A 26,285-nucleotide genomic window follows, 5' to 3' on the forward strand; every position below is an offset into this window, starting at 1 on the left:
TTGAGAGACCCTCTCACAGCAACCTGTCCTTTCTTTTGGGGACACCTCAATTCTGATGAGGTTTGCCTGAGCACCCACCCTCCCATCTGGGCCTCCTGTCTCCCCTAAGGCTGGCTCACGTGTGCGCATATGTCTGTACTGTACTGTCTGTGCCACTGGCCTGCTCTCGCCCACCCTGGCTGTGGAGGTGACAGTCTTAGGGGGAAGGGGCTGCTTGTGTGATGAGAACATATGTGGTTCTCTGCAGCCCTCACCTGGAGCACACCTTGCAAGGATGGGGGGTCCTGGGACATGGTTGAGGAGACCCTGACCTTGGAATAAGGTTCTAAGCCCCATGGGGTCACAGCACTGTGCCCCAGGATAGTTTCGGGGGTCAGTAATAAGGAATAGCCCCAGCCTTCCTTGGGCAATAGGAAAGCAGGCAGCATGGATGGTCTTCACTGCCGCCAGCTCTGGCCACACCAGAGTCCTCAGGCTGTGGGGCTGGGCATATTAGAAGGGTCCCAGCAGCCTTGGTGAGTATAGATGTGCTTTCTGGGCTGCCCAGAGTTATTCAGGATTAGCAGGAAAAAAAGGGGGAGCAGGACCCAGATGGGGGCCTGCCCTTCTTAGGGGTGCCTCTCTGCCTTAGTGTCACCCATCTAATGAAGAGATACGCATATACAAAGTCCCACCACCTTGGGACAGTGGCCCTGGCCTGGTGTGTTGGGGGACTGTCCACAGCCTCAGAAGCCAAGCTGGGGGAGGGTGGGAAGTCAGCCTGGGTAAGGGGAGAGGAGTAAGGTAGTGGGCAGTTATGAAGCCAGAAGCTACAGGTACCATGAGGTCAATGAGGAAAGGAGGAAGGGGCCCAAGGAGACCTCGGCCTGGTGGGGGAGATGGGTGGCAGGGACCTGCAAGAAAAGTAGATGGAAGGAGGGGATGCCTATGGGTGAGGACATGTAGGTAGGGGGACCCAGCCTGGGGCATGGAGGGCTGGATTCCTGAGAGATGAGCTGTCACTGTGGGTGGTCCCGTTCTCCACAGATGGGCGGCCCCCTCCCTGCAGGCACAGCTGGATTGCATCTGCCTGGGACATGGTAGAGGGTGTGGGACACTGGGACATATGCATAAGCATGACACAGGTTCTCTCCTCCTTCTGGCTTATCCCCTACAAAGACAGGGTGAGTTACTTGGATCTAGGCCAAGGGGACCTTGGTTTCCCTAAGACAGGCCCAGAGTCACTCATTTGCCAGGGCTTCTCTCCTGTCAAGGAGATTGGGGTGGGGCCCAGGAGGCCCACCAGACAGATGGCTGAATCACAGGAGTGGCCGGCGGGACCCATGGCCTGAGGGCTTGTCTGGGCACCCCCACTGGATTGGGGGTGAGTCATCCTCAGCTGCAGCCCCCACCCCCCACGGCGCTGCTGCCTTGTGGCTCTGCAGGAACCTGTCCACTCCTCAGCCTGGTCACTGTGATTGACCTAAAGCAGCCAAGACCTGTGACCTTAGATGGAGTTAGGGGTACTCCCCCAGCATCTGTCCATGGAGAACCTTCTGGGAAATTCCCGGAAGCCAAGGGGGGTCGGTGGGTTTATAGTTAAGTGCGTCATATCGTTTGTCTGGGGGAGGGTTGGTGGGGGCGGCGACCTCTCAGGGATGTGGGTGAGGGCGGGTGCCTGGGTCCCCGCCTGCCGCTCCGCCCCCCGAGATCAGGGACTTTTCTCTGCTCTGCCCGTGGGACTGCAGCGGCGGCGGCGGGAGCGGGCGGACGAGCAGGCAAGACCAGGACTCGGGCTGGAGGGGCGCTGGGCTCGGACCCGCCAAGGCCACAGGGGAGCAAGGGGCAGAGGCGGGGGTCCCAGCTGACTGCTTCTACCGACTAGGATGAGGCTGCGGCTTCTGGTGGCCGCGCTCTGCGCCGGGATCCTGGCAGGGGCGCCCCGAGTGCGAGCCCAGCACAGGGAGAGAGGTGGGCACCGCAAGGGAGGACCCGGCCCGGGGCACCGCAAGGGAGGACCTGGCCTGGGGCACTGCACCGTGTCACCCTCCGCTCCACTCGGCCTTCATCCCCGACACCCCCCGCCCACAACCCAGCCAACTCCGCGACTCCCCGAGGAATCCTCCTAATTCTGGGACTCCCCGAACCCTCCGCGGTCGGTGCTGGGTTCCCTAAACTGCCTCCTATCCTGTTCCGACTCAAATTCTGGCTCCCTGTGTGCACGCGGGGTCCCCTGCCTTATGTCAATCCGCGCCGGCCCCTAGAGGCTGACCTCAGTCCCAAGTCCACACCCGTGCTGGCGACTCTCCCTCCCCCGCACACCCCAACCCCCCGCGGGAGTCTGCTCTGGGACCCACCCAGCTCGACTCCCTCCAAGGCCCCCAGGCTCAGGCCGACTGGGCCCTGGTTTGCATAAGATGAGGCCTACTCTCCCCACCATCCCAAGTCCCACCGAGGCCACCGTGCGGGGAGGCGGGTGGTTGGCCTCCGAGAAGAGGCCCTGATCTCTTCTGCCCGCCCCAGTGACCTGCACGCGCCTTTACGCCGCTGATATTGTGTTCTTACTGGATGGCTCCTCATCCATTGGCCGCAGCAATTTCCGCGAGGTCCGCAGCTTTCTGGAAGGGCTGGTGCTGCCTTTCTCTGGAGCAGCCAGTGCACAGGGTGTGCGCTTTGCCACAGTGCAGTACAGTGATGACCCACGGTGAGTAGTGGCCCTGAGGGCTGGGGACCACGGGATCCCACCAAGACCCCTTCCCCAGGGAGGGAGGAGACCCGGGAAACCTCAGACCAGGTCTTTCCGGAAACAAGTTTTGGGGAACCTAGAGACCCCCTAGCCAGGACCTCCTCTGGAGACAGAGGTAAGGATTCCCTAGGTAGAACCTTCATGCCCTGAAGCACCTCCAGGCTATTGCAAGACAGGAAGGTGCAAGACAGGCTGTGTTTTCTGAGCTGGAGATGGGGAGCCCAGGAGGGGGCCCCCATGCCTTTTGGACTCTTCATGTTCTAGCCTCTTAACCCCTGCAGCCGTTCACCAGAGGCGCTCCATCTGGCCAGCATCCACTTTCCTACATCTGGACCCCTCCTTCTGCAATTATTTAATTAAGCAGCATCTTGTTTCCCACAGACTGTGAGCCCCTAAGGGCTCCTTCAGGCCTGCCCAGGCCCAGCTGCAGATGGTGCACAAAGGAGCCCCTGGGGAGTTTGTTAACCTGGGGGTTCCAGAGGAAAGTGGATGTGGAGAATCACAGAATGAAGGGACCTCTCAAGAGAACCTGATACCCATAACCCTCACCCTAGAGGCCTCCTCAAGGCCAGGGCCAGAAGAGATCCTGAGTCCTAGCCTGTTGCCACCCCTACCCTCCAACAGGACAGAGTTCAGCCTGGATGCACTTGGCTCTGGGGGTGATGTGATCCGCGCCATCCGTGAGCTCAGCTACAAAGGGGGCAACACTCGCACAGGGGCTGCAATTCTCCATGTGGCTGACCGTGTCTTCCTGCCCCAGCTGGCCCGACCTGGTGTCCCCAAGGTGATCCTTACCCCTTCCATGCCTCCCAAGATGACCCCAAATGAAGTGTTCAGGGGAGCCATGATTTGACCCCTGCACCTGTCCCAGGTCTGCATCCTGATCACAGATGGGAAGTCCCAGGACCTGGTGGACACAGCTGCCCAAAAGCTGAAGGGGCAGGGGGTCAAGCTGTTTACTGTGGGTAAGGACTGAGCAGGGATGACAGGTCAGCTGGGGAGTGGGAGCGGTCAGAGAGCATGTGGGTGACTGAGTCCTGACTGGTTGTCACTTCAGGGATCAAGAATGCCGACCCTGAGGAGCTGAAGCGAGTTGCCTCACAACCCACCAGTGACTTCTTCTTCTTCGTCAATGACTTCAGCATCTTGAGGACACTACTGCCCCTCGTTTCCCGGAGAGTGTGCACAACTGCTGGTGGCGTGCCTGTGACCCGGCCTCGTGAGTTCCTGCCTACATAGTGTGCCCCGACCTAGACCCTGGACCCCAACCCCTACTTGGGAGTGCTGATTCCATCCTATGTGCTCCTGACCCTAACCCCAACTCTGCACCATACATGCCCACCCCAATCCTCCTGCCTGATCCCCTGATCTCCCATTCCCAGCGGATGACTCAACCTCTGCTCCACGAGACCTAGTGCTGTCTGAGCCAAGCAGCCAATCCTTGAGAGTACAGTGGACAGCGGCCAGTGGCCCTGTGACTGGCTACAAGGTCCAGTATACTCCTCTGATGGGGCTGGGACAGCCACTGTCGAGCGAGCGGCAGGAGGTAGGATGTCAGGAGTGACAGGTGGTGGCTGGGGACTTGGCTGGGCAAGATAAAGTGACCTCTGGCCCTGGGCAGGTGAACATCCCAGCTGGTGAGACCAGCGTGTGGCTGCAGGGTCTCCGGCCACTGACGGAGTACCAAGTGACTGTGGTTGCCCTCTACGCCAACAGCATCGGGGAGGCGGTGAGCGGGACAGCTCGGACCAGTGAGCAATTCTGCCAGCCTCTGACCCCATTCACCTAACTCCCCACCCCAGTACCCCCTCCCACTCCTGACTCCATGAATCCCTGGTGGGACTCTCCCCCAGCTGCCCTGGAGGGGCCGGAACTGACCATCCAGAATACCACAGCCCACAGCCTCCTGGTGGCCTGGCGGAGTGTGTCAGGTGCCACTGGCTACCGTGTGACATGGCGGGTCCTCAGTGGTGAGTGAGAGATGTGGGCTGAGGGGAGTCCCTGCACCTCAGACAAAACTGTAGAGTCCTGTGTCTGCAAGGCCCACTGGCCTCTTGGTGCCCCCCATGCAGGTGGGCCCACACAAGAGCAGGAGCTGGGCCCTGGGCAAGGTTCAGTGTTGCTGCGTGACTTGGAGCCTGGCACGGACTATGAAGTAACCATGAGCACCCTGTTTGGCCACAGTGTGGGGCCCACCGCTTCCCTGACGGCTCGCACTGGTAAGAAGGCTGGGCACTTTCGTCAGGCTGGGACGGGCAGGCAGGGCAAGGACCGGAGGCAACTGACATCCCATGTGCCCTGGGCAGACGCTTCTGTTGAGCAGACCCTGCGCCCGGTCATCCTGGGCCCCACATCCATCCTCCTTTCCTGGAACTTGGTGCCTGAGGCCCGTGGCTACCGGTTGGAATGGCGGCGTGAGACTGGTCAGTGTGGGGGAAGGGATGGACAGGCAAGGGTCAGGGCATGGCCTCAGCTGGCCTGACCCTGTCATCTTGCAGGCTTGGAGCCACCACAGAAGGTGGTGCTGCCCTCTGATGTGACCCGCTACCAGTTGGATGGGCTGCAGCCGGGCACAGAGTACCGCCTCACACTCTACACCCTGCTGGAGGGCCGCGAAGTGGCCACCCCTGCAACTGTGGTTCCCACTGGTGAGGGCTCTGTGGGCTGGGCCAGTGAGTGGGGGAGGTGTCGGAGCCCCAGGCTGCCTCTATGCTGTGCTCTCCAACAGGACCAGAGCTGCCCGTGGGCCCTGTGATGGACCTGCAAGCCACCGAGCTGCCCGGGCAGCGGGTGCGAGTGTCCTGGAGCCCAGTCCCCAGTGCCACCCAGTACCGCATCATTGTGCGCAGCACCCAGGGTAAGGTGGATGCAACCAGCACCCCCACCACACACACTGAAGTTCCAGCCTGAGGGGTCTGAGTGTACCTCCAGCCCTCTCCTTTCACAACTGGGTCCCTATAGTCTCCTCCCTGTCTCCTTATCCATCTGCTTCCCAGGATGGCATTGAGCCCTGAAGTGTCACAGGGTATGTCTGCCCCTACCCTGCCCCAGCCAATCTCCTCCCTGCCCCACACCCCTGTCCATAGCTTGCGACTCTGCATAGCCACAAACTCAATCACCTGCCTTCTGCCATCCCACATCAGTGTCTGTCAACAGCTCATCAGTTCTCACTGCAGTCCACTGGCTCCTGTCATCCTGCATACCAGCATCCCACGGACCCCTGTCCTCCAGTGTCCCTGATCATCACTGGCCCCTTTCATCCTATGTCCTTGTCTTGCATTCACTTTTTTCAGCCATATCCCATCTCTCTGGTCCCCACCACCCCACATCCCCACCTCCATGGCCCTTCTCGCTCTGTGTCCCTGTCCATCACTGCCATCGTCCCACGTCCCTGTCTCTTTCTGACCCCTGCCCACCTATGCTGACTTCTCTCTTAGGGGTTGAGCGGATCCTGGTGCTTCCCGGGAGTCAGACAGCGTTCGACTTGGATGACGTTCAGGCTGGGCTTAGCTACACTGTGCGGGTGTCTGCTCGAGTGGGTCCCCGTGAGGGCAGTGCCAGTGTCCTCACTGTCCGCCGGGGTGAGCACTACAGGAAGCCTGTGGAGGACAGCTGTCTGCCTCACTCTGGTCCTGGTTCTGACCTCTGACGTCTGTGTTTAACCCCTAGAGCCGGAAACCCCACTTGCTGTTCCAGGGCTGCGGGTTGTGGTGTCAGATGCTACGAGAGTGAGGGTGGCCTGGGGACCCGTCCCTGGAGCCAGTGGATTTCGGATTAGCTGGAGCACAGGCAGTGGTCAGTGTGGAGTGTGTGGGGGGACTGCTGAAGGGACCAATGAGGGCATGGGGGCCGGAGGGGACAGGCAGGAGCCATGCCAGCATTTCCCTCTGACCTCAGGTCCAGAGTCCAGCCAGACACTGCCCCCAGACTCTACTGTCACAGACATCACAGGGCTGCAGCCTGGAACCACCTACCAGGTGGCTGTGTCTGTACTGCGAGGGAGAGAGGAGGGCCCCGCTGCGGTCATCGTGGCTCAAACAGGTCAGGGCCTGCCCCCGTCCCTTGACTCTCTGCCTCCGTTGCTCTTTCAGACCCCCATGCCTTCCCTTGCAGACCCTTGCTACTCCCCAGAACTCCTGCCTCCCCCTTCAGATTCCTACTCCCTCCTCCCTCAGAGACTCTGCTTCCCCTTCAGTTTCAGCTGTCTCCTTTTAAGCCCTTCCCATCTTCAGATTCCCCCGCTTCTCCCCGAAGACTCCCACAGTCTTTGCCCTCAAATTTCCACCACCTCAGCCCTCAGACCCCCACCCCTTTTTTGCTGGACCCAAATCTCCTCTGAGATTTACACTTTCTCCTCCATCAGACCCCCTCACTGCTTCCTGAAACCTCCATCTCCCCACTTCTCCACTGGACCTATTCACCATCTCCTCTATCAGATTCCTGTTTTCTGTTAGACTCTCATCGCCTTCCCCTATCAGTATCAGATAGCCCCACTCCTTCCTGCCTGCTCCAGCAGACCCCCCATTGCCTCTCCCCACTAGACCCACTGGGCCCAGTGAGGACAGTCCATGTGACTCAGGCCGGCAGCTCATCTGTCACCATTACCTGGACCAGGGTTCCTGGCGCCACAGGATACAGGGTTTCCTGGCACTCAGCCCACGGTGGGGACTGGGGTTTGGGAGGGGGCAGGTCAGGGTGGAATGGGGGCTGGGGGTTTATTGGGGGTCCAGGTGGGGCTCTGGGGGACAGAGTTTGACTAGCCCTGGAGTTACCTCCATCCCTGCTCCTAGGCCCAGAGAAATCCCAGTTGGTTTCTGGGGAGGCCACGGTGGCTGAGCTGGACGGGCTGGAGCCAGATACTGAGTATACGGTGCATGTAAGGGCCCATGTGGCTGGTGTGGATGGGCCCCCTGCCTCTGTGGTTGTCAGGACTGGTGAGTGGACTCTGACCAACTGCTAGCCACAGCGAATTAGCTACCCTGCCCTGCTGTGTATTCCTGATTGCCCAGCTGCCTCCACACCCCTGCTCAGTGACTGTCCTGTCCACACTGACCCACCCCGCACTGATTAAGTGTCCACCCATGGTGACCTCCTGGTGGCCCCCACACTGCCCACCCCAAGGCACTGACCTCCTCCCTCTCAGGGCTGCCTACAGCGACCTGTCCACACTAACCTCACACTGACTTTCAGATTACCCCCGTGTCAACCATGCCTGCACTACCACTCTGTTCTCTGCCAGACCCCTTACCTTGCCTCTGTCCCCAGCCCCTGAGCCTGTGGGTCGTGTGTCAAGGCTGCAGATCCTCAATGCTTCCAGCGACGTTCTGCGGATCACCTGGGTAGGGGTCACTGGGGCCACAGCTTACCGACTGGCCTGGGGCCGGAGTGAAGGTATGGCTCCCTGAGGCCACCCCTATCCTTCCTGGCTGGGACTGCCCACCCCTAACCATTGCTCTATGCCCACCTGGCCAGGCGGCCCCATGAGACACCAGGTACTCCCAGGAAACACGGACTCTGCAGAGATCCGGGGTCTCGAAGGTGGAGTCAGCTACTCAGTGCGAGTGACTGCACTTGTCGGGGACCGCGAGGGCACACCTGTCTCCATTGTCGTCACCACGCGTAGGCAGAGCATGAGCTGGAGAGCCTCGGGCTGGGTGGTGTGGATGGTCTGGGGATCGGGGCTTGTGCTCCAGATTGGAGAAAGGACCAGGACTGGTAGTGAGCCTTTGGGGGCGGGGTCTAAGAGGAGGGAAGGTGAAGGCTGGGATAGGCAGAGGGGCTGGCTGGGTGGGGTGCGTGTGCCAGGGTGGGCCTGGGGTTGGCACAGGGGCCATTGGGGCAGAGCCTCCCTGATTCCTGAGCTTTCTCTCCAGCGCCTGAGGCTCCGCCAGCCCTAGGGACGCTTCACGTGGTGCAGCGCGGGGAGCACTCGCTGAGGCTGCGCTGGGAGCCGGTGCCCGGAGTGCAGGGCTTCCTTCTGCGCTGGCAACCAGAGGGTGAGGGGTGTCCCTGGGAGGAGGTTAGGAACCAATGGGGGCAAGGCTGTGGCAGACGCCGCGAGGTAGGTGAGGACAGTGACAGTGAGTGGGGTCTGTCACTGGGGGTCTGCGAGATCAGTGACAGTAGGTAAGATCAGTCAATGAAGTGGGCGGGATCAGTGAGTTCATGGAGGGTCAGTCTGGCAGGGTCCGTAAAGTGGGCAGAGTCAGTGAGGATGAGGAAGATCAGTCAGGAGGGTGGACCCAGTTAACAGAGCCAGTGAGGTGGGCGGGCCCTTTAATGCCCCCAGGTGTCACTCTCCCACATGCTCTTGGCCCCCACCCTCACACCTGCCCCAGGTGGCCAAGAACAGTCCCGGGTCCTGGGGCCCGAGCTCAACAGCTATCACCTGGACGGGCTGGAGCCAGCCACACAGTATCGCGTGAGGCTGAGCGTCCTAGGGCCGGCTGGAGAAGAGCCCTCTGCAGACGTGACTGCGCGCACTGGTAAGCCTGCCTGACCTTGGCGTGCTCCTCCCCTACTGATGACCCACCCTGGCTTCCTGCACCCCGACTCTGAGTGACTCCTGTACCCCCACCCCTCACCCTCTGACCCTGGGTGACCCCAGCATGACCTCTCATGACGCTTCAATAAGACAAACCCGACCCAGGATCTCAGATCTCTCTCCCCTCTGGGTTCTCAGGACTCAACCTCTGATCCTCGATCTTTCATTCCTCCTTCAGAGTCACCTCGTGTTCCAAGCACTGAACTACGTGTGGTGGACACCTCGATCGACTCGGTGACTTTGGCCTGGACCCCAGTGTCCAGGGCATCCAGCTACATCCTATCCTGGCGGCCACTCAGAGGCCCTGGCCAGGGTGAGGGGGAGGCCAGGGTTGGGGTGGGCTGGCAGTTGGGGCTCTGTGGAGACCGATTTTTAATTAAGTTCTCTCTCCTACATAAGTGCTTGGGGCCCCGCAGACACTTCCAGGGATCTCAAGCTCCCAGCGGGTGACAGGGCTAGAGCCTGGCGTCTCTTACATATTCTCCCTGACGCCTGTCCTGGATGGTGTACAGGGTCCTGAGGCATCCGTCACACAGACGCCAGGTATGGCGGGCATAGTGGGAAGGGCAGAAAGGTGTGTCTGGGTGGGCTGCTCGCTTCAGTAACTTGTTCCCCTTCCTGCAGTGTGTCCCCGTGGCCTGGCGGATGTGGTGTTCCTACCACATGCCACTCAAGACAATGCTCACCGTGCGGAGGCTACGAGGCGGGTCCTGGAGCGTCTGGTGTCGGCACTTGGGCCTCTTGGGCCACAGGCGGTTCAGGTTTGGTCCTGGGCAACCAGATTCCTACCTCTCCCTGTGGCCCCCCACCCAGGCTCCATGCCAGTTACCATCTCCTGACCACCCAACAGGTTCAGTCATTCTCCCAGCTCTCCCACAGGCTCCAGATCTCACCTGCTGCCTGGCTTCCTATCCTGCCGTCACTGCTGACTCCCTAATAGATAGTCAGGCTTTGGTCACACACACCCTGATGTGTTTCTCCAGGCTCTGTGCACCCCCATCCCTGCTCTATCATCCTCCTCAGGCTCTGTGTCTCCCTCCACTCCAGGTTGGCCTGCTGTCTTACAGTCACCGGCCCTCCCCACTGTTCCCCCTGAATGGGTCCTATGACCTTGGCATTATCTTGCAAAGGATCCGTGACATGCCCTACATGGACCCAAGTGGGAACAACCTGGGTGAGGACTGCAGCAGGCATGGACTCTTGGGGCTATCCACTGGGAGCTTGGTGCCCCAGGGTTCTGACATGTCCTTCCTTCCAGGCACAGCCGTGGTCACAGCTCACAGATACGTGTTGGCACCAGATGCTCCTGGGCGCCGCCAGCACGTGCCAGGGGTGATGGTTCTGCTAGTGGATGAACCCTTGAGAGGTGACATATTCAGCCCCATCCGTGAGGCCCAGGCTGCTGGTAAGGAGTAGGCTGATGGGGAAAGGGTCTGGGAATAGGGGTGGCCCTGACAGAGCTATCAAGCAGCCACTGGACCCCACCTTAGGGCTTAAAGTGGTGATGTTGGGAATGGCTGGAGCAGACCCAGAGCAGCTGCGTCGCTTGGTGCCGGGCATGGACTCTGTCCAGACCTTCTTCGCCGTGGATGATGGGCCAAGCCTGGACCGGGCAGTCAGTGGTCTGGCCGCAGCCCTGTGTCAGGCATCCTTCACTACTCAGGTTTGGAAGAGGCCTCTGGGGGACTGGGTGGTAGAAAATAAGGGATCTGGGGGTTCTTGGTAGAAATGTTCAACCTCAAAGAGACCCTATGTCCACAGCCCCGGCCAGAGCCCTGCCCAGTATATTGTCCAAAGGTAAGAGTCTTGCGACGAGAGGTGGGCGGAAGCTGCACCTGGGGCTAGCCACTCTGACCCACATCTGACTTGTCTTTCCCCAGGGCCAGAAGGGGGGACCTGGAGAAATGGTGAGTGCCCCTGTGTGGGGGGGGGGTGGAATAGAGAATGGGTTGGGTGTCAGTGGGGCAGGGGAGGTTGGCAGCACAGGTCTCACTGATCACCCTTCCTAGGGCCTGAGAGGACAAGTTGGGCCTCCTGGCGACCCTGGCCTCCCGGTGAGTGCCCCCCACATCTGTCCCTGCACCCTGACTGGCTTATCACCACCTAACCTGCTCTCTTCTCTCAGGGCAGGACTGGTGCTCCTGGCCCCCAGGGGCCCCCTGGAAGTGCCATTGCTAAGGGCGAAAGGGTGAGTGTGGGGACCATCGAGGTTTCTCTGAGGCACTCCTCAAAGCTTTCTCAGGGTTTTTACAAGAGAGAAGGAGTAAGCAGAGTTCGAATCATCGGAAATTCCTAGAAGCCCAGCTGGAGGTTATAAACCACCGCAGAGACTTTAGGGGACACTCTGAAGTAGAAGGGCCAGGGGGGCTTCTAGCCCCTCTGCAGAGCCTGAGCAGCAGCTCTGAGTCCCAGAGGCAGGGAAGCCCTCTGCCTTGTCACTGCCCTTGTGCCTGGAATTGGACTCTGTGCAGCTCTGAGGGGCCACTCTCTGCCTCACTCTTCCACCCCCAATAATACCTGGGGGCCAGTGAGGTAGGGGACCCTTTGTTGATGCGGTGAGGCCCCTCCAGCAAACCAGGGGCCTTCGGGGAGGGTCCCTTCCTGCCCTGACCTCTTCACCTCCTCAGGGCTTCCCTGGAGCAGATGGGCGTCCAGGCAGCCCTGGCCGCCCCGGGACTCCTGGGACCCCTGGAGCCCCTGGCCTAAAGGTAAGCAAGCCTTGCCCTGCAGGTCAGGGTGGGCGCTGCCTGAGTGGGTGGGTGGCTCCGACTGTTCTGCCTCTGGCCTCCATTTGCAGGGCTCTCCAGGGTTGCCTGGCCCTCGTGGGGAACCGGTAAGGCGCCCTCCCTTCTTTGCTTTCCAAGTGTCTTCCCAGGGCTCTTCCACAGGGCGGGAGCCTGGGGTGGTAGGTCAGTGCCCATGCTGACACTCACCTGAGCCCAAGCACCACCCTCTGCTCTGTTTGGTCCTCAGGGAGAGCAAGGACCTCGAGGCCCAAAGGGGGAGCCGGTAGGTGAAGGGGGAAGGGAGGCGGCCGAGATGTCCCAGGGAGGAGCAGGACTGCCCCACACCAGACCCTGTGCAGGGCCTAAGGCGCGAATAGGAATAGCGGGACGTGTCTAGGGGCTTATTCCAGCTCAAGGCCCCCATATCTTGAATCCTGCCCATCTTGAATCTCTGTCCCTACAGGGGGCTCCCGGACAAGTCATTGGAGGCGAAGGACCTGGGCTTCCTGGGCGGAAAGGGGACCCTGGACCATCGGTAAGTCCAGGGTATGAGGTGGCGAGTGATGGGTAGTGGGGGTACCGACACGAGGGGTGAGAGGAGGGTCTGTGGGGTTGCACCTTATACTTTGTCTCCTCCATCAGGGCCCCCCTGGACCTCGTGGACCACTGGGGGACCCAGGACCCCGTGGCCCCCCAGGGCTTCCTGGAACATCCGTGAAGGTGACAACCTCATGAGTGCCATGTGATGCAGAGACCTGGTGACCCCATTTGAACCCACATAACCCCTACCAGTTCCTCTGGCTCTTGTGACCCTTTGATCACCCCCATGCTCACCATGATGCCTCAGTTCTCCCAAGATCCTTGTAATCCAGTTGGACCCCCTGACCCTCATCCCTCCTGGTATCTTTGGGAGTGAGGTGTGGCCCAGGGTCATGGGGTCATCATCTGTTTTCTAGGGTGACAAAGGTGATCGTGGGGAGCAGGTAAGTGAGGGACGGGTTGTGCTGGGGGTGGCTTAGAGTCTGATTCCCCTGTTCATTCCATGACCTGCTGTTCTCTCCCAGGGTCCCCCTGGACCAGGTGAAGGTGGCATTGCTCCCGGGGAGCCCGGGCTGCCAGTGAGTGGGCCTTGAGGCTCTGCTGGGGGCCCTGCTCAGGGCTGTGGGTCTCTCCTGGGGCAGTGGTTGGGTGCTGGGCTTCATGGTTCTTGGCTCACATTTTTACTCACTTCCTCCTAGGGTCTTCCCGGAAGCCCTGGACCCCAAGGCCCCGTTGGCCCCCCTGGAGAGAAAGGAGAAAAAGTAGGAAGCCTGACTTGATGATATCCTAGTTCTGGGGTGGGAGGCTGGGTGCTAGGGGCAGGGCCTCCCTTCGGTCTTCCCACCCGTGCATATCTCCTTCAGGGTGACTCTGAGGATGGAGCTACAGGCCTCCCAGGACAACCTGGGTCTCCGGGTGAGCGGGTGAGTGGAGGGGCCAGGGGTTCTGAATGTGGTGGGCACAGCTCCAGCCCCCACCTCAATCGTCAACCATTGCTCCATCCTCATGCCCGAAAGCAAATCTCTGAACCCCCAAATTCATCCCTTCCAGGGCCCACGGGGACCTCCTGGAGCTATTGGCCCCAAAGTGAGTACCAGCTGGGGGACTGAGGTGTGAGGGGTGCTACTCCGGGCTCCCCGTGGTGTTAGGGGAGGCTGGAAGATCAGGAGATAACAGTTCCCTCCAGGTCAGAGGTTGTGGTTTTGGAGGGGATGGTTGGAGTTTGAGACCCCTTGTCTGGGGTTTGACATTCAAGCCCCCCACCAACCCTCCCTCTCTCTCTGTCGTTCTCTCACCCTCTGTCTTCAGGGTGACCGGGGCTTTCCAGGGCCCCTGGGTGAGGCTGGAGAGAAGGTAAGTGCAACCTGGGGGGCTCCAAGGGCCCTGGAGGATCTGGCCCAACTCAGCTCTGACCTCTTCCATTCCATCAGGGCGAACGTGGACCCCCAGGCCCAGCGGGATCCCAGGTGAGCCCACTGGCTGCAATGCTCATACCAGCTGACCTGGCTGTGCCCTTTCTGGTTATGGCTTCTTGCCCTTGACCCCCACTGCCCCTGCTCCTTACCCCTCCTCAGTGACCCCTTATCCCTGCTGATACAGGCTCTAACCCTCAGCCCCAGGGACCTGGCTTTAAATCTGTGACCCTGCTGAACTGACCTTGACTTTCACTGACCTGGTCTCTGTCCTCCTGCCAAGTCTGACCCCTGCCAACCTAAATCCCAATCTTCCCTGACCCCTCTCCAGCCCCCAGCCCAGCCTCTAGCCCTGCCCATATCCCCCATCCCCGCCCACCTGCACAGCTCTTCCCTTCCTCTCCTCCAGGGGCTGCCAGGGGTTGCTGGACGTCCTGGAGCAGAGGGTCCTGAAGTGAGTCTGTGACTGTGGTGGGACCACGAGTGGGACTTTTGTGTGTCCCTCCCCTTTCCTTTCGCCTCCTGGACTCCCACTTTCTCTACATTCAGGGGCCACCAGGACCTACCGGCCGCCAAGGAGAGAAGGTGGGTCCTCAACTGGGGGTGGTACTATCTGGTACTAGGGGTGTGGCAGGTGGGACACTGGGATTTGGGGCTCCAAGGTGACTCCCTGACCTGTCCCTGCTCCTATCTTCTCTCCACAGGGGGAGCCTGGTCGTCCTGGGGACCCTGCAGTGGTGGTGAGTGATGGGAGGATGGGGCTCTGAGCACAGCGCAGCCCTTGAGCAGTGATCCTCCTATAGAACACTATCTGGGCTGTGATTCCACAGTGCTGGGCCCGTGAGCAGTCTCGGAGCTCTGTGGCTCACCTGCTAGAATCTGCCTCCAGACTCCTGGCTATGATCCTGTGACCCCATGACCGCCATGCAGGTCATGAGCTCTTTGTGTCAGTCCATTTCGTATAACCCCTTCCCTGCTATCAGCGGTGACCCTGTGACTTCTGGGTGGGGACTGAGCTGTATGACTTTGAATTCCATGTGACCTCCATTCCAATGAAGACTTTGGTCATACAACCCCAAGGCAAGGCCAAGCTGTATCTGTCCTGTTTGTTTTCAGGGACCTGCTGTCACTGGACCCAAAGGAGAAAAGGTAAGCCTGGTATGGGGCAAGGGGAGGTTTCTACAGAGTTGAGGTCTAGGTCATAGGGTCTATGTAGGGGACTTGAGGGTCACATGACTTGCTAGGTCAGGGGGTTAACTGGAGCCTGGGATTAACACTGATGGTCTTTGTCACCTCCAGGGAGATGTGGGGCCTGCTGGGCCCAGAGGAGCTACCGGAGTCCAAGGGGAACGGGTAAGTGAAGGGAAGCGTTTTTTTTTTTTTGAGACAGAGTCTCGCTCTGTTGCCCAGGCTGGAGTACAGTGGCGGGATCTCGGCTCACTGCAAGCTCCGCCTCCTGGGTTCAAGTGATTCTCCTGCCTCAGCCTCCCAAGTAGCTGGGACTACAGGCGCCCGCCAGCGTGCCCGGCTAATTTTTTGTATTTTTAGTAGAGACGGGGTTTCACCGTGTTAGCCAGGATGGTCTCGATCTCCTGACCTCGTGATCTGCCCGTCTCGGCCTCCCAAAGTGCTGGGATTACAGGCGTGAGCCACTGCGCCCGGCCCGTGAAGGGAAGTGTTTAGCGGGCGGTTGGTAGAGGTTGTCTTTCTGACTTGTTATCCTTCCATCCACAGGGCCCACCTGGCTTGGTTCTTTCTGGAGACCCTGGCCCCAAGGGAGACCCTGGAGACCGGGTGAATCAATGTCAGAGTGGGGATTGTGACAGAGGGAGATGAGGTGGTAGGACCCTGACTAAATCCTATCCCCCTTCTATTCCCTTCAGGGTCCCATTGGCCTTACTGGCAGAGCAGGACCCCCAGTGAGTACCCATGACCCTGGGCAACCTCAAGGCTTCTGGGGTCCCCTCCCCTTGAGGACTGCCTGCTTTGAGCATCCTGCATCACCTCCCTCTTGCCTCCTCCACAGGGTGACTCAGGGCCTCCTGGAGAGACGGGAGACCCTGGGCGGCCTGGCCCCCCAGGACCTGTTGGCCCCCGAGGACGAGATGTAAGAGGCTGGAGCCGGGGGAGTCACGGCGGATAAGGGAGTAGGGCTGTTGCCAGCATCATGGGGTTCTTGAAACCAGGGCTGACACTCATGTTTCACAGGGTGAAGTTGGAGAGAAAGGTGACGAGGGTCCTCCGGTGAGACTTCTTCCCACTGTGGTTTCTGATCCTTTACCCTTGAACTAGGATCCCAGTGGGCTGGGGCTCCACCAGACCATCCATCCACTCTTTGCCTCCTGTCCAGCTGCTGCTCAGGCCCTTCTCCGTCCCCTCTCCCTGAGTGAGTTAGATCCTGACTCCCCTGTGCAGTAGGACTTTTCTCTCTGTCACCAGGGTGACCCAGGTTTGCCTGGAAAAGCAGGCGAGCGTGGCCTTCGGGTGAGTCTTGGCAGAAAGAAGTAACAGGGGTGATGGGAGGTGGGCATGAAGGTGATAGGAAAGGCTGAGGGGGGCTAAGGGGTGATGGGAGGCCCTGCAGGGAGACATGGGGTGATGGGAACCTCTGATGTGGATTTTGGAGTGATGGGGAGCCTGGGGCAGTGTAGGGGGTCACGGGGGCACCTGCAAAATACTGGGAGGGTCTGTCTGAGGCCAGCTACTCTTCTTAGGGAGCACCTGGAGTTCGGGGGCCTGTGGGTGAGAAGGGAAACCAGGGAGATCCTGGAGCGGATGGACAAAATGTGAGTCCCAATCTATGACTCCTCACCCCAACCTTAACCCTCCAACCAGTCAATTCCCAACACCTGATCCTACCCCCTAACCCCGTAATGCTAAACCCTCCCAATCTTCACTTCCTGTGACCCCTGCATCACACCCACCTGAAGCCTACCAACATTCCCATGAGTCCTCATGGTGCTTCCAAAGCTCCCCCAAACTGCTGCCCACCTTGAGTGGTCCTGACCCCTGCCTTTCTGCAGGGCAGCCCTGGACCATCTGGATCCAAGGGTGACCGTGGGGAGCCGGTGAGTAGGGCTGGTGTCCTGGGCTCAGAAAGGATGGAGGGTCCCCTGGCACTGCTGCCAGCGTGCCTTCAGACGAGGGGTCTGGAGGTCAAGGTGGGAAGCATGGATGGCCACCCATGCCTGCTGGGGGCTGGTATTGGGGTACTTCGGGGAACTTGGGGACAGAGTTGAGCCTGGAGCAAACCAGAGCCATGGCCTGGGACCTGAGGCTTCCTGTTGACTATAATCGTTTCCTTTCCCAGGGTCCCCCAGGACTCCCGGGACGTCTGGTAAGGGCTGCACTGGGTCTGGTCCTCTGTCATTGCCCTCACTTGCCCCTTTGGCTCCACGTCATGTCCCCTCGTTCCTTCCACTAATTCCCACTTCCCCCACTGCCCCTCTGAAACCTCCACAGATCCCTGGAGCCCCTCACAGACCCTGTATCCCCTCGCCAACCACTCTTCCCCTTGTTGAGCCATTCTTCTCACTGGCCATTCCCCCCACAGGTAGACACAGGACCTGGGGCAAGAGAGAAGGTATTAGGGTCTGTGGGTGGAGGGTAAGAAAGACCCCAGTGCCCCTCCCGGCAGGTTCTACCTTGGGCATGGCTTAGCTTCAAGGCTGTTCCTCAGCAAGCTTATCTCTGTCACAGGGAGAGCCTGGGGACCGTGGACAAGAGGGTCCTCGAGGGCCGAAGGGCGACCCTGGCCTCCCTGGAGCCCCTGGGGATAGGGTGAGTATGGCTGGTCCTGGGGGTGCAGGTGTGGGAGGGCCCACTCTGATTTCTTCCTCCCCTATCTTCAGGGCATAGATGGGCTTCGCGGGCCCCCAGGCCCACAGGTGAGTGATGCACTTTGCCCCGTCTGCCGAGTCCCCATCTTGCGCTTACCTCTTATCTGACCCTGTTCCCTCCAGGGGGACCCAGGTGTCCGAGGCCCAGCAGGAGAAAAGGTGAGAGGGTGTGGAGGTTTCTCAGGGCATGAGCCTGGGTTATCAGATCCACCTTGGCCTTGGTGGCCTCTTACCACTCTATTTTCCACAGGGTGACCGGGGTCCCCCTGGGCTGGATGGCCGGAGCGGACTGGATGGGAAACCAGGAGCCTCCGGGCCCCCTGGGCTGAATGTGAGTCTTGGTAGTCCTGCCTGGTTGTCCCCTCCCCCATCCCTTCACATGTGGGCCCTAGACCCCAGCCTCGTTGGTTGGTCTTGGCCTTGACGAGCTCTGGGGCCAGACATGTTGTCTGTGTCTTCTCCCAGAGCCCTGCCTGGGTGGGGCGCGTTGTTGCCATGCAGGCCTTAGGCTTACAGGGATTAGAGCCCCTGACCCCATGAACATGATGAACTGACTTTGAGTCTCTCCTCAGGGTGCTGCAGGCAAAGCTGGGGACCCAGGGAGAGACGTAAGTGAGGGGAGATGCTGGGACAGAGGTAACTCAGGGGTTTGCATAAGCTCCGACCAGATCATCATAGTGACAGCGTCAGGAGAGCGGGGGGCGTTGGTTCACCCTTGCCTTTGGGAGGGTCTCGGTCCCTGGCAGACAGGTCTTAGTGGAATCCCCCTTTCTGACCTTCTTTGCCTTGGGAGTCTTCATAGGCCCTCCAAGTTCTGGGAGTTCTTCCCTTGGGAGTATCAGCAGGGCCCCCCCCATCCATGGGGTCTGTGCCTGAGGGATCTCAATGGGACCTCCCAGTCCTGGGGGTCTCTACCCTAGAGGGAGATCTTATTGGGGTCCTCTTAGTCCATGGGGTATGCCCCAAGGGATATCTCAGAGGCCCTATAAATCTTTTTTTTTTTTTTTTGAGACGGAGTCTCGCTCTGTCGCCCAGGCCGGAGTGCAGGGGCCGGATCTCAGCTCACTGCAAGCTCCGCCTCCCGGGTTTACGCCATTCTCCTGCCTCAGCCTCCCGAGTAGCTGGGACTACAGGCGCCCACCACCTCGCCCGGCTAGTTTTTTGTATTTTTTAGTAGAGACGGGGTTTCACCATATTAGCCAGGATGGTCTCGATCTCCTGACCTCGTGATCCGCCCGTCTCGGCCTCCCAAAGTGCTGGGATTACAGGCGTGAGCCACCGCGCCTGGCTATAAATCTTAACAAATACTTTTTCCAGGGGCTTCCAGGCCTCCGTGGAGAACAGGGCCCCCCTGGCCCCTCTGGTACTCCTGGATTACCGGTGAGTCCAGACTTTCATGTTACCCTATTTTCCCCCTTACTACCCTTGCCTGATCCCCAACATCTGACCAGTGATCTGTTCCCACAGGGAAAGCCAGGCGAGGATGGCAAACCTGGCCTGAATGGAAAAAACGTGAGTGTGTCCAGGGCAACTGCGGCAAAACCTGCCAAGAAACGCCAGCAAACCTACAGCCAAGATCTCTAGCAACACATGAGGCACACGTGCAGACACATGCATCCTGGCCCAGACATACAGATGCATCCAGAAGCATAGTTCTTTTTTTTTTTTTTTTTTGAGACGGAGTCTCGCTCTGTCGCCCAGGCCGGAGTGCAGGGGCCGGATCTCAGCTCACTGCAAGCTCCGCCTCCCGGGTTTACGCCATTCTCCTGCCTCAGCCTCCCGAGTAGCTGGGACTACAGGCGCCCGCCACCTCGCCCGGCTAGTTTTTTGTATTTTTTAGTAGAGACGGGGTTTCACCATATTAGCCAGGATGGTCTCGATCTCCTGACCTCGTGATCCGCCCGTCTCGGCCTCCCAAAGTGCTGGGATTACAGGCTTGAGCCACTGCGCCCGGCCGCATTTTGTATTTTTAATAGAGACGGGGTTTCTCCATGTTGGTCAGGCTGGTCTGGAACCGACCTCAGGTGATCTGCCTGCCTCGGCCTCCCAAAGTGCTGGGATTACAGGCTTGAGCCACTGCGCCCGGCCGCATTTTGTATTTTTAGACGGAGTCTCGCTCTGTCGCCCAGGCCGGAGTGCAGGGGCCAGATCTCAGCTCACTGCAAGCTCCGCCTCCCGGGTTTACGCCATTCTCCTGCCTCAGCCTCCCGAGTAGCTGGGACTACAGGCGCCCGCCACCTCGCCCGGCTAGTTTTTTGTATTTTTAGTAGAGACGAGGTTTCACCGTATTAGCCAGGATGGTCTCGATCTCCTGACCTCGTGATCCGCCCGTCTTGGCCTCCCAAAGTGCTGGGATTACAGGCTTGAGCCACTGCGCCCGGCCGCATTTTGTATTTTTAATAGAGACGGGGTTTCTCCATGTTGGTCAGGCTGGTCTGGAACCGACCTCAGGTGATCTGCCTGCCTCGGCCTTCCAAAGTGCTGAGTTTACAGGCGTGAGCCACAGCATCAGGCCTGGAAAAATAGTTCTATATGCACGCACATGCAGCCTCACAGACACATAGGGGTTAGGTGAATGGGCCAATTTGTGCCAGGATGGGTTGGGGTTGACACATGCCCAGATAACCCACAGCCATAGGCACAGGTGAAGAGCCACAGACAGGTCAACAGGCACAAACACACTAGTGTGAAGCCACATTTGAGGCACTTAGAGACACGTTGACACCCAGACACTTCCACCCAGACTCATGTGCTCAGACATCGACCCAAGACTGCATGTGGACCTGTGTTGAGACATGGTGAGACACACATGGATGGCTCTGACCTGTGACATGTGCTATGACATGCGGGCACATGACTTTATATCGTCACCCACAGGCTTATGGTCATACACATTGAGCTACACACGAGTTGCAGACAGATGCCAAGACATAGGCCCCAAGACACAAGGCACTGGGGGCCTTTGGAGACATGTATAAGCCCATGCCCATATGCAGACATGGGCCAGGATGTGCAAACAGACCAGGACACCCAGACCCATGGGTACATGTACTAAGACACACATGGATATGCACACACCCAGGACATGTGGACAATCACCAACCCAGAGATGCATGAATGTGGAGCTACCTCTAGAGAGCCAGAGACAGAGGACATGTGTGCAGTTGCCTGCTGGGGTGAGCAGGGCTGCGCAGGCACACCCTTAGACATGCAGCAGCTCACTCAGACGGCCACAGGCCATGCTCCGAGACATACACAGCCATGGAGCTACAGGCACAGAAATACAGTCACAGTCATCTGAAATCTGCCAAGATAGTGTCTTGCAGTCAGACACAAGTGAATGTTTGGGCTGATGTGAGTCCTCTGCCCACAGGGAGAACCTGGGGACCCTGGAGAAGACGGGAGGAAGGTAAAGTCCCCCACCCGGGGTCTCTCTGGTCTGTGCTTGGAGCCATGTCTGAAGCATCCTTGTTTTCCTTAGGGAGAGAAAGGAGATTCAGGTGCCCCTGGGAGAGAAGTGAGTGTTGGAGTTTTCTGCAACCTCTGACCCCTAACCCTGACCCTGGGGGATATGACTCCACTCTTTTCTGAGGTCTCAGGGTCCTGATGCTGACTGCATCCCTCACAGGGTCGTGATGGCCCCAAGGGTGAGCGTGGCGTTCCTGGTATCCTTGGACCCCAGGGCCCTCCAGGCCTCCCAGGGCCAGTGGGCCCTCCTGGCCAGGTGAGTGTCCTGGGTCATTCTGGGACTTGAGAGCATTAGAAGCCATTACGTTTTCATGGGTAACCCTCCCGGGAAGCCATGGGCCTGTGTGACCCCTTTGTGTTCTGCCATATCTCAGGGTTTTCCTGGTGTTCCAGGAGGCACGGGCCCCAAGGTAAGTGTGTGGATGTTGGGTAGGGGGCGTGATGAGGGGCTGACCAGGCTGGGGGTCATTTCCTCACCTGGTCCTTCTTGTTTTCAGGGTGACCGTGGGGAGACTGGATCCAAAGGGGAGCAGGTGAGGCCCCCACCTTTTCCACACGCCCAGGTAGCCACAGCACCCACATGTGCACATGCACGCCCATAGGCTGGTTCCTAGCGGTTTGTCTTCATCTTTCCAGGGCCTCCCTGGAGAGCGTGGCCTGCGAGGAGAGCCTGGAAGTATGCCGGTGAGCCAGCCTTGGGAAGTCCCCTTGATTCTGTTTTGCATGCCCATGGGGGCCACCTCACCATCCCCTTCCCCTTGCCACGAGGCTCCATAGGTTCTGTGCTGTGTGTTCAGTGCCCTGCCCCATTGGGGTTCTTGTAGCCCACACTCAAGGGAACTTGGGCAGTGGGGACATGCCAGAAAGGGGCTCTCAGGGGTCTCCAGCCATGCCTCAGCCAAGTGCTAAAGGGTGCTCTGGGCAAGAGGCCTGGGGAAAAGGGCGTGGAGGTGCTTTCCTGAGGCTGCGTGGAGCAGAAGGCAGGAGCTTCTCTGTCACGGGCAGCCCTTCACCCAGCCTTTGTCCCTAGAACGTGGATCGGTTGCTGGAAACTGCTGGCATCAAGGTGGGTTGTTTAGGGGCTGGGGGTAGGGGCAAGTGGGGGCCCCTGGGCCTAGCGGGGCCCACAGGCATGGGAGCTGCAGCGATGCACCCCGCTCCTCTGACCTCTTGCTGTCCCTCAGCTGTCTGCCCTGCGGGAGATCGTGGAGACCTGGGATGAGAGCTCTGGTAGCTTCCTGCCTGTGCCCGAACGGCGTCGAGGCCCCAAGGGGGACCCAGGCGAGCGGGGCTCCCCAGGCAAGGAGGTGAGCAGGGGTGGCTCAGTGGGGTGTACCCCGTGGGAGTGTAGCTGTACAGCAACCAGCATTCTCTCTTCAACTCCTGCAGGGCCCCATCGGCTTTCCTGGAGAACGCGGGCTGAAGGGAGACCGTGGAGACCCTGGCCCTCAGGGGCCACCTGGCCTGGCCCTTGGGGAGAGGGGCCCCCCTGGACCTCCTGGCCTTGCCGGGGAGCCTGGAAAGCCTGGTATTCCCGGGCTCCCAGGCAGGGCTGGGGGTGTGGGAGAGGCAGGAAGGCCAGGAGAGAGGGTGAGGCTGGGGGCTGGCCGGGAGAGTAAGGGAAGAGGGGTTGGGAGGGGTGGGACCCCCCATGGGCTTGGGCCTCACCCGCTATTTGCATTTCAGGGAGAACGGGGAGAGAAAGGAGAACGTGGAGAACAGGTGGGCTGCGATGGACTCTGTGGGGCAGGCTGCCTGGAGGCTGTGCTGGGGCTGCCACCCCATTTTCTTGTTTCCTGCAGGGCAGAGATGGCCCTCCTGGCCTCCCTGGAACCCCTGGGCTCCCTGGACCCCCTGGCCCCAAGGTGATCACCCCATCTCTGCCCTAAGCCTGTGACTGGTGACCAGGAAGCCACCCTTAGCTTGGTCCCCAGAAATATGGTAGTGTGTGACATAACCCTGGAATTTCTGACCCTGTAACCCTCTGTGATCCTAAGATCTGTGATGACCTGCCCATGCCTCTGTGACAGAGACATCTCTCCCCTGCGACCTTGTGTTTTTAGGTGTCTGTGGATGGGCCAGGTCCTGCACTCTCTGGAGAACAGGGACCCCCTGGACTCAAGGGTGCTAAGGTCAGTGTGTGGGTTCAGCTCGGGGCCACCCTCTGCCGTGGCACTAGGGACTGACTTGACATCTCATCCCCACAGGGGGAGCCGGGCAGCGATGGTGACCGAGGTCCCAAAGGAGACAGGGTGAGACCTCTCCCCACACTTCCATAGAGTCCCCCTCCTTTCTGGGGGCACATGAGAGGTGATGTGCTTAAGTACCTGGGTGCGTGGCCGTGACTGGGGGCTCAGGGCACAACACTCTGCCTTCAGGGTGTGCCAGGCATCAAAGGAGACCGGGGAGAGCCTGGACCGAGGGGCCAGGATGGCAACCTGGTAAGTCCTTGCCCAACAGCCACACATGTGCAAGAAGGTGGCTCTCATATGTGTTGTCCTACGTGCAGGGCTGGGGTCTGCACTGCCTGGGAATGTCTGAGTCCTGACTCTGTCAAGGGGGATGGTGGGTGGAGGGGAAGTTGGAACTGGGAAACTAAGGCCTGAAACCTGTTCTCTGCAGGGTCTACCAGGAGAGCGTGGTGTGGCTGGGCCTGAAGGGAAGCCGGTGAGTGGTGGCTGAAGCACCCGGCCCAGGCTCTGGACCCTCCGCTAGGTGCTGCTGCTGCTGTGTGTGTGCATGTCTGTGTGTGTGTGTTTGTGTGTGCCTGCTTGTGTGTGCCTGTCTGTGTGTGCCTGTGTCTGTGTGTGTGTGGTTGTACGTGGATGTGTGTGTGCAGGCCCATGTGTGCTATCTGTGAGAGGCAGTCCATGTGTAGGTGTTATCTGTGACTGGAAAGGGTGAGGTATGGAAATTGACCCCCAAGGTAAAAGCCCCAGAGGTTGGGAACAGGCCCAAGTGAGGCCCAGATTGAGGCTCATCAGTGCCCTCTCTATGTAGGGTCTGCAGGGTCCAAGAGGACCCCCCGGCCCAGCGGTGAGTACCCAAGAACCTTCACCTGTCCTGCCCCCATCCTGTGCCCTGCCCCAATGAGCAGTACTGCCTGAGTTTCCCTGGTGGGGCGAGGCTAACTCCCACTCATCGGACTCCTTGTCTCCCCAACAGGGTGGTCATGGAGACCCTGGACCACCTGGTGCCCCGGTGAGTGACCAGGGAGCACTGCCTGGTGAGGGTCTGGAAGGGATGGGGTAGGCATCGGCCACAACTGATGAGCCACGCCTTCTCTGTGTTAATCCCTGAGCCCTGTTCCCTGCCCTTGACCCTTTTCTCTAGGGTCTTGCTGGCCCTGCAGGACCCCAGGGACCCTCTGGCCTGAAGGTGAGTCTAGGTGTGTGGATGGGAGGAGGAGGCTCCTTTGAGCCATGTCCATGCCCGGGGTAGTGTGTGCCAACCTCCTGGGCTGTCATCTCCTGCCATGAGGCTGAGCTCCAGGAGCCCTGGCCGTGTGGGCTCTGCTCATGCAGTCTCTGGGTTGTTTGCAGGGGGAGCCTGGAGAGACAGGACCCCCAGGACGGGTGAGTGGCCTAGCTCACATGTTAGGGTCATAGGGAGATGGGGGGTGTTGGCACTGCCCTGAACTTTCTCTTCCTCCAGGGCCTGCCTGGACCTACTGGAGCTGTGGGACTTCCTGGTCCCCCCGGGCCTTCGGGCCTTGTGGTGAGTGAGCCCTGTGGCCCCTGCAGGGACACTGTGTTTTCACTCCTTGGGGCCCATGTTCTCTCATGTCCTCGTGTGTCCCTTGTTACCCTGACATCCTACTTGTTCTCCCTCAGGGTCCACAGGGGTCTCCAGGTTTGCCTGGACAAGTGGTGAGTTCTGGGGGTCAAGGGTTGGGCTCCAGGGGTCGGGGGTCAGCAGGCAGCCCTGACAGAGCTCCTCCCTCTCAGGGGGAGACAGGGAAGCCGGGAGCCCCAGGTCGAGATGGTGCCGGTGGAAAAGACGGAGACAGAGGGAGCCCTGGTGTGCCAGTATGTGTTCTGGGGGCAGCTCGCTGCGGGCCTGCTGTGGGGTGTGGTGCCCCGCTGTGAGCTTGGAATATGAGGAGTGGGGCAGCAGGGGTGGTAGTGGAGACACTGAGTTCCTCCCGCTGCTCTGCCACAGGGGTCACCAGGTCTGCCCGGCCCTGTTGGACCTAAAGGAGAACCTGGCCCCACGGGGGCCCCTGGACAGGTGATCTTTGACCCTGACCCCTGCAGTAACTCCTCTGCCTCACCCACAAGCCTACTTCCAAACGCATGGGGGTGGCAGGGTGGGGGCGGGGAGGAGAAGGAAACTCACTAGCATTCCCCACAGGCTGTGGTCGGGCTCCCTGGAGCAAAGGGAGAGAAGGTGAGTGTGTAGGGGCTGCCAGCGAGGAGGGGCCAATTGGTGGGGGCCGAGGAATCCCACTGACCCCTCCCCCTTACCAGGGAGCCCCTGGAGGCCTTGCTGGAGACCTGGTGGGTGAGCCGGTGAGTAGGGAACTTCTGACAGCAGAAGTTCTGGGGGTCCTGTCTCTCCAGTGGCCCAACTTCTGGCCTTTGACCGATAGTTTAGCCACCCTCATGACCCTCAGCTTTCATAGTAGACCCCATATTTGAGCCCTGGCCTCATGCCTCCCTCCGGAGTCTCATCTGTGACTGATGCCTGTGTTGCCTCCTGACCTCTGTCAACAGGGAGCCAAAGGTGACCGAGGACTGCCAGGGCCGCGAGGCGAGAAGGTGAGGTGGGCTGGCCCCGGGACCTGAGTACTGAGCAGAGAAGGCTCAGTCCAGACACCCCTCTCCAGCCATTCTTTGCAGGGTGAAGCTGGCCGTGCAGGGGAGCCCGGAGACCCTGGGGAAGATGTGAGTCTGGGGCCCGGGCAAGGGTGAGCCTGGCCTGAGGGGGGTGATGGTGGGCATAAGGGGCCACTCTTGGGCCTGGGCACATGTCTGAGCCCCTGAGTCAGGCTGCATGTCCCAACATCCAGGAGCCTGCTCCCTGGAGCAC

The 26,285-nt window shown here is 59.8% G+C and overlaps 1 protein-coding gene across 1 annotated transcript in view; it reads left to right on the plus strand.

Annotated features, from left to right (window-relative positions):
- Positions 1 to 1,725: 1,725 nt before the first annotated feature.
- COL7A1 (collagen, type VII, alpha 1) overlaps positions 1,726 to 26,285 on the plus strand; it is a 32,339-nt gene continuing 7,779 nt past the window's right edge. The window contains exons 1-92 of the mRNA XM_011939151.1: positions 1,726 to 1,757; positions 1,865 to 1,950; positions 2,503 to 2,683; positions 3,350 to 3,509; positions 3,597 to 3,690; positions 3,783 to 3,944; positions 4,108 to 4,271; positions 4,347 to 4,476; positions 4,579 to 4,695; positions 4,798 to 4,944; positions 5,032 to 5,148; positions 5,224 to 5,373; positions 5,454 to 5,582; positions 6,163 to 6,306; positions 6,395 to 6,520; positions 6,623 to 6,766; positions 7,267 to 7,386; positions 7,516 to 7,659; positions 7,991 to 8,116; positions 8,198 to 8,344; positions 8,599 to 8,721; positions 9,064 to 9,210; positions 9,448 to 9,582; positions 9,669 to 9,812; positions 9,894 to 10,030; positions 10,317 to 10,443; positions 10,528 to 10,674; positions 10,760 to 10,932; positions 11,031 to 11,066; positions 11,150 to 11,176; positions 11,279 to 11,323; positions 11,395 to 11,457; positions 11,897 to 11,977; positions 12,067 to 12,102; positions 12,243 to 12,278; positions 12,459 to 12,530; positions 12,638 to 12,715; positions 12,952 to 12,978; positions 13,060 to 13,113; positions 13,234 to 13,296; positions 13,399 to 13,458; positions 13,586 to 13,621; positions 13,844 to 13,888; positions 13,966 to 14,001; positions 14,357 to 14,401; positions 14,497 to 14,532; positions 14,652 to 14,687; positions 15,064 to 15,096; positions 15,247 to 15,300; positions 15,682 to 15,741; positions 15,831 to 15,866; positions 15,974 to 16,054; positions 16,156 to 16,191; positions 16,387 to 16,431; positions 16,662 to 16,733; positions 16,971 to 17,015; positions 17,258 to 17,284; positions 17,501 to 17,530; positions 17,647 to 17,727; positions 17,799 to 17,834; positions 17,910 to 17,945; positions 18,037 to 18,117; positions 18,359 to 18,394; positions 19,104 to 19,166; positions 19,254 to 19,298; positions 21,160 to 21,195; positions 21,268 to 21,303; positions 21,415 to 21,510; positions 21,629 to 21,664; positions 21,752 to 21,787; positions 21,891 to 21,938; positions 22,285 to 22,320; positions 22,439 to 22,561; positions 22,644 to 22,844; positions 22,941 to 22,976; positions 23,057 to 23,119; positions 23,318 to 23,386; positions 23,462 to 23,506; positions 23,633 to 23,695; positions 23,877 to 23,921; positions 24,255 to 24,290; positions 24,420 to 24,455; positions 24,588 to 24,632; positions 24,797 to 24,829; positions 24,909 to 24,971; positions 25,088 to 25,123; positions 25,202 to 25,282; positions 25,416 to 25,484; positions 25,608 to 25,643; positions 25,724 to 25,765; positions 25,970 to 26,014; positions 26,096 to 26,140. Of these exons, the coding sequence (XP_011794541.1) occupies positions 1,866 to 1,950; positions 2,503 to 2,683; positions 3,350 to 3,509; positions 3,597 to 3,690; positions 3,783 to 3,944; positions 4,108 to 4,271; positions 4,347 to 4,476; positions 4,579 to 4,695; positions 4,798 to 4,944; positions 5,032 to 5,148; positions 5,224 to 5,373; positions 5,454 to 5,582; positions 6,163 to 6,306; positions 6,395 to 6,520; positions 6,623 to 6,766; positions 7,267 to 7,386; positions 7,516 to 7,659; positions 7,991 to 8,116; positions 8,198 to 8,344; positions 8,599 to 8,721; positions 9,064 to 9,210; positions 9,448 to 9,582; positions 9,669 to 9,812; positions 9,894 to 10,030; positions 10,317 to 10,443; positions 10,528 to 10,674; positions 10,760 to 10,932; positions 11,031 to 11,066; positions 11,150 to 11,176; positions 11,279 to 11,323; positions 11,395 to 11,457; positions 11,897 to 11,977; positions 12,067 to 12,102; positions 12,243 to 12,278; positions 12,459 to 12,530; positions 12,638 to 12,715; positions 12,952 to 12,978; positions 13,060 to 13,113; positions 13,234 to 13,296; positions 13,399 to 13,458; positions 13,586 to 13,621; positions 13,844 to 13,888; positions 13,966 to 14,001; positions 14,357 to 14,401; positions 14,497 to 14,532; positions 14,652 to 14,687; positions 15,064 to 15,096; positions 15,247 to 15,300; positions 15,682 to 15,741; positions 15,831 to 15,866; positions 15,974 to 16,054; positions 16,156 to 16,191; positions 16,387 to 16,431; positions 16,662 to 16,733; positions 16,971 to 17,015; positions 17,258 to 17,284; positions 17,501 to 17,530; positions 17,647 to 17,727; positions 17,799 to 17,834; positions 17,910 to 17,945; positions 18,037 to 18,117; positions 18,359 to 18,394; positions 19,104 to 19,166; positions 19,254 to 19,298; positions 21,160 to 21,195; positions 21,268 to 21,303; positions 21,415 to 21,510; positions 21,629 to 21,664; positions 21,752 to 21,787; positions 21,891 to 21,938; positions 22,285 to 22,320; positions 22,439 to 22,561; positions 22,644 to 22,844; positions 22,941 to 22,976; positions 23,057 to 23,119; positions 23,318 to 23,386; positions 23,462 to 23,506; positions 23,633 to 23,695; positions 23,877 to 23,921; positions 24,255 to 24,290; positions 24,420 to 24,455; positions 24,588 to 24,632; positions 24,797 to 24,829; positions 24,909 to 24,971; positions 25,088 to 25,123; positions 25,202 to 25,282; positions 25,416 to 25,484; positions 25,608 to 25,643; positions 25,724 to 25,765; positions 25,970 to 26,014; positions 26,096 to 26,140 (7,065 nt within the window). The 5' untranslated portion in view covers positions 1,726 to 1,757; position 1,865. The remainder of the gene's footprint in view (positions 1,758 to 1,864; positions 1,951 to 2,502; positions 2,684 to 3,349; positions 3,510 to 3,596; positions 3,691 to 3,782; positions 3,945 to 4,107; positions 4,272 to 4,346; positions 4,477 to 4,578; positions 4,696 to 4,797; positions 4,945 to 5,031; positions 5,149 to 5,223; positions 5,374 to 5,453; positions 5,583 to 6,162; positions 6,307 to 6,394; positions 6,521 to 6,622; positions 6,767 to 7,266; positions 7,387 to 7,515; positions 7,660 to 7,990; positions 8,117 to 8,197; positions 8,345 to 8,598; positions 8,722 to 9,063; positions 9,211 to 9,447; positions 9,583 to 9,668; positions 9,813 to 9,893; positions 10,031 to 10,316; positions 10,444 to 10,527; positions 10,675 to 10,759; positions 10,933 to 11,030; positions 11,067 to 11,149; positions 11,177 to 11,278; positions 11,324 to 11,394; positions 11,458 to 11,896; positions 11,978 to 12,066; positions 12,103 to 12,242; positions 12,279 to 12,458; positions 12,531 to 12,637; positions 12,716 to 12,951; positions 12,979 to 13,059; positions 13,114 to 13,233; positions 13,297 to 13,398; positions 13,459 to 13,585; positions 13,622 to 13,843; positions 13,889 to 13,965; positions 14,002 to 14,356; positions 14,402 to 14,496; positions 14,533 to 14,651; positions 14,688 to 15,063; positions 15,097 to 15,246; positions 15,301 to 15,681; positions 15,742 to 15,830; positions 15,867 to 15,973; positions 16,055 to 16,155; positions 16,192 to 16,386; positions 16,432 to 16,661; positions 16,734 to 16,970; positions 17,016 to 17,257; positions 17,285 to 17,500; positions 17,531 to 17,646; positions 17,728 to 17,798; positions 17,835 to 17,909; positions 17,946 to 18,036; positions 18,118 to 18,358; positions 18,395 to 19,103; positions 19,167 to 19,253; positions 19,299 to 21,159; positions 21,196 to 21,267; positions 21,304 to 21,414; positions 21,511 to 21,628; positions 21,665 to 21,751; positions 21,788 to 21,890; positions 21,939 to 22,284; positions 22,321 to 22,438; positions 22,562 to 22,643; positions 22,845 to 22,940; positions 22,977 to 23,056; positions 23,120 to 23,317; positions 23,387 to 23,461; positions 23,507 to 23,632; positions 23,696 to 23,876; positions 23,922 to 24,254; positions 24,291 to 24,419; positions 24,456 to 24,587; positions 24,633 to 24,796; positions 24,830 to 24,908; positions 24,972 to 25,087; positions 25,124 to 25,201; positions 25,283 to 25,415; positions 25,485 to 25,607; positions 25,644 to 25,723; positions 25,766 to 25,969; positions 26,015 to 26,095; positions 26,141 to 26,285) is intronic.

This window comes from Colobus angolensis, unplaced genomic scaffold (genome assembly GCF_000951035.1).
Source record: "Colobus angolensis palliatus isolate OR3802 unplaced genomic scaffold, Cang.pa_1.0 Scaffold18, whole genome shotgun sequence".
Taxonomy (NCBI): Eukaryota; Metazoa; Chordata; class Mammalia; order Primates; family Cercopithecidae; genus Colobus; species Colobus angolensis.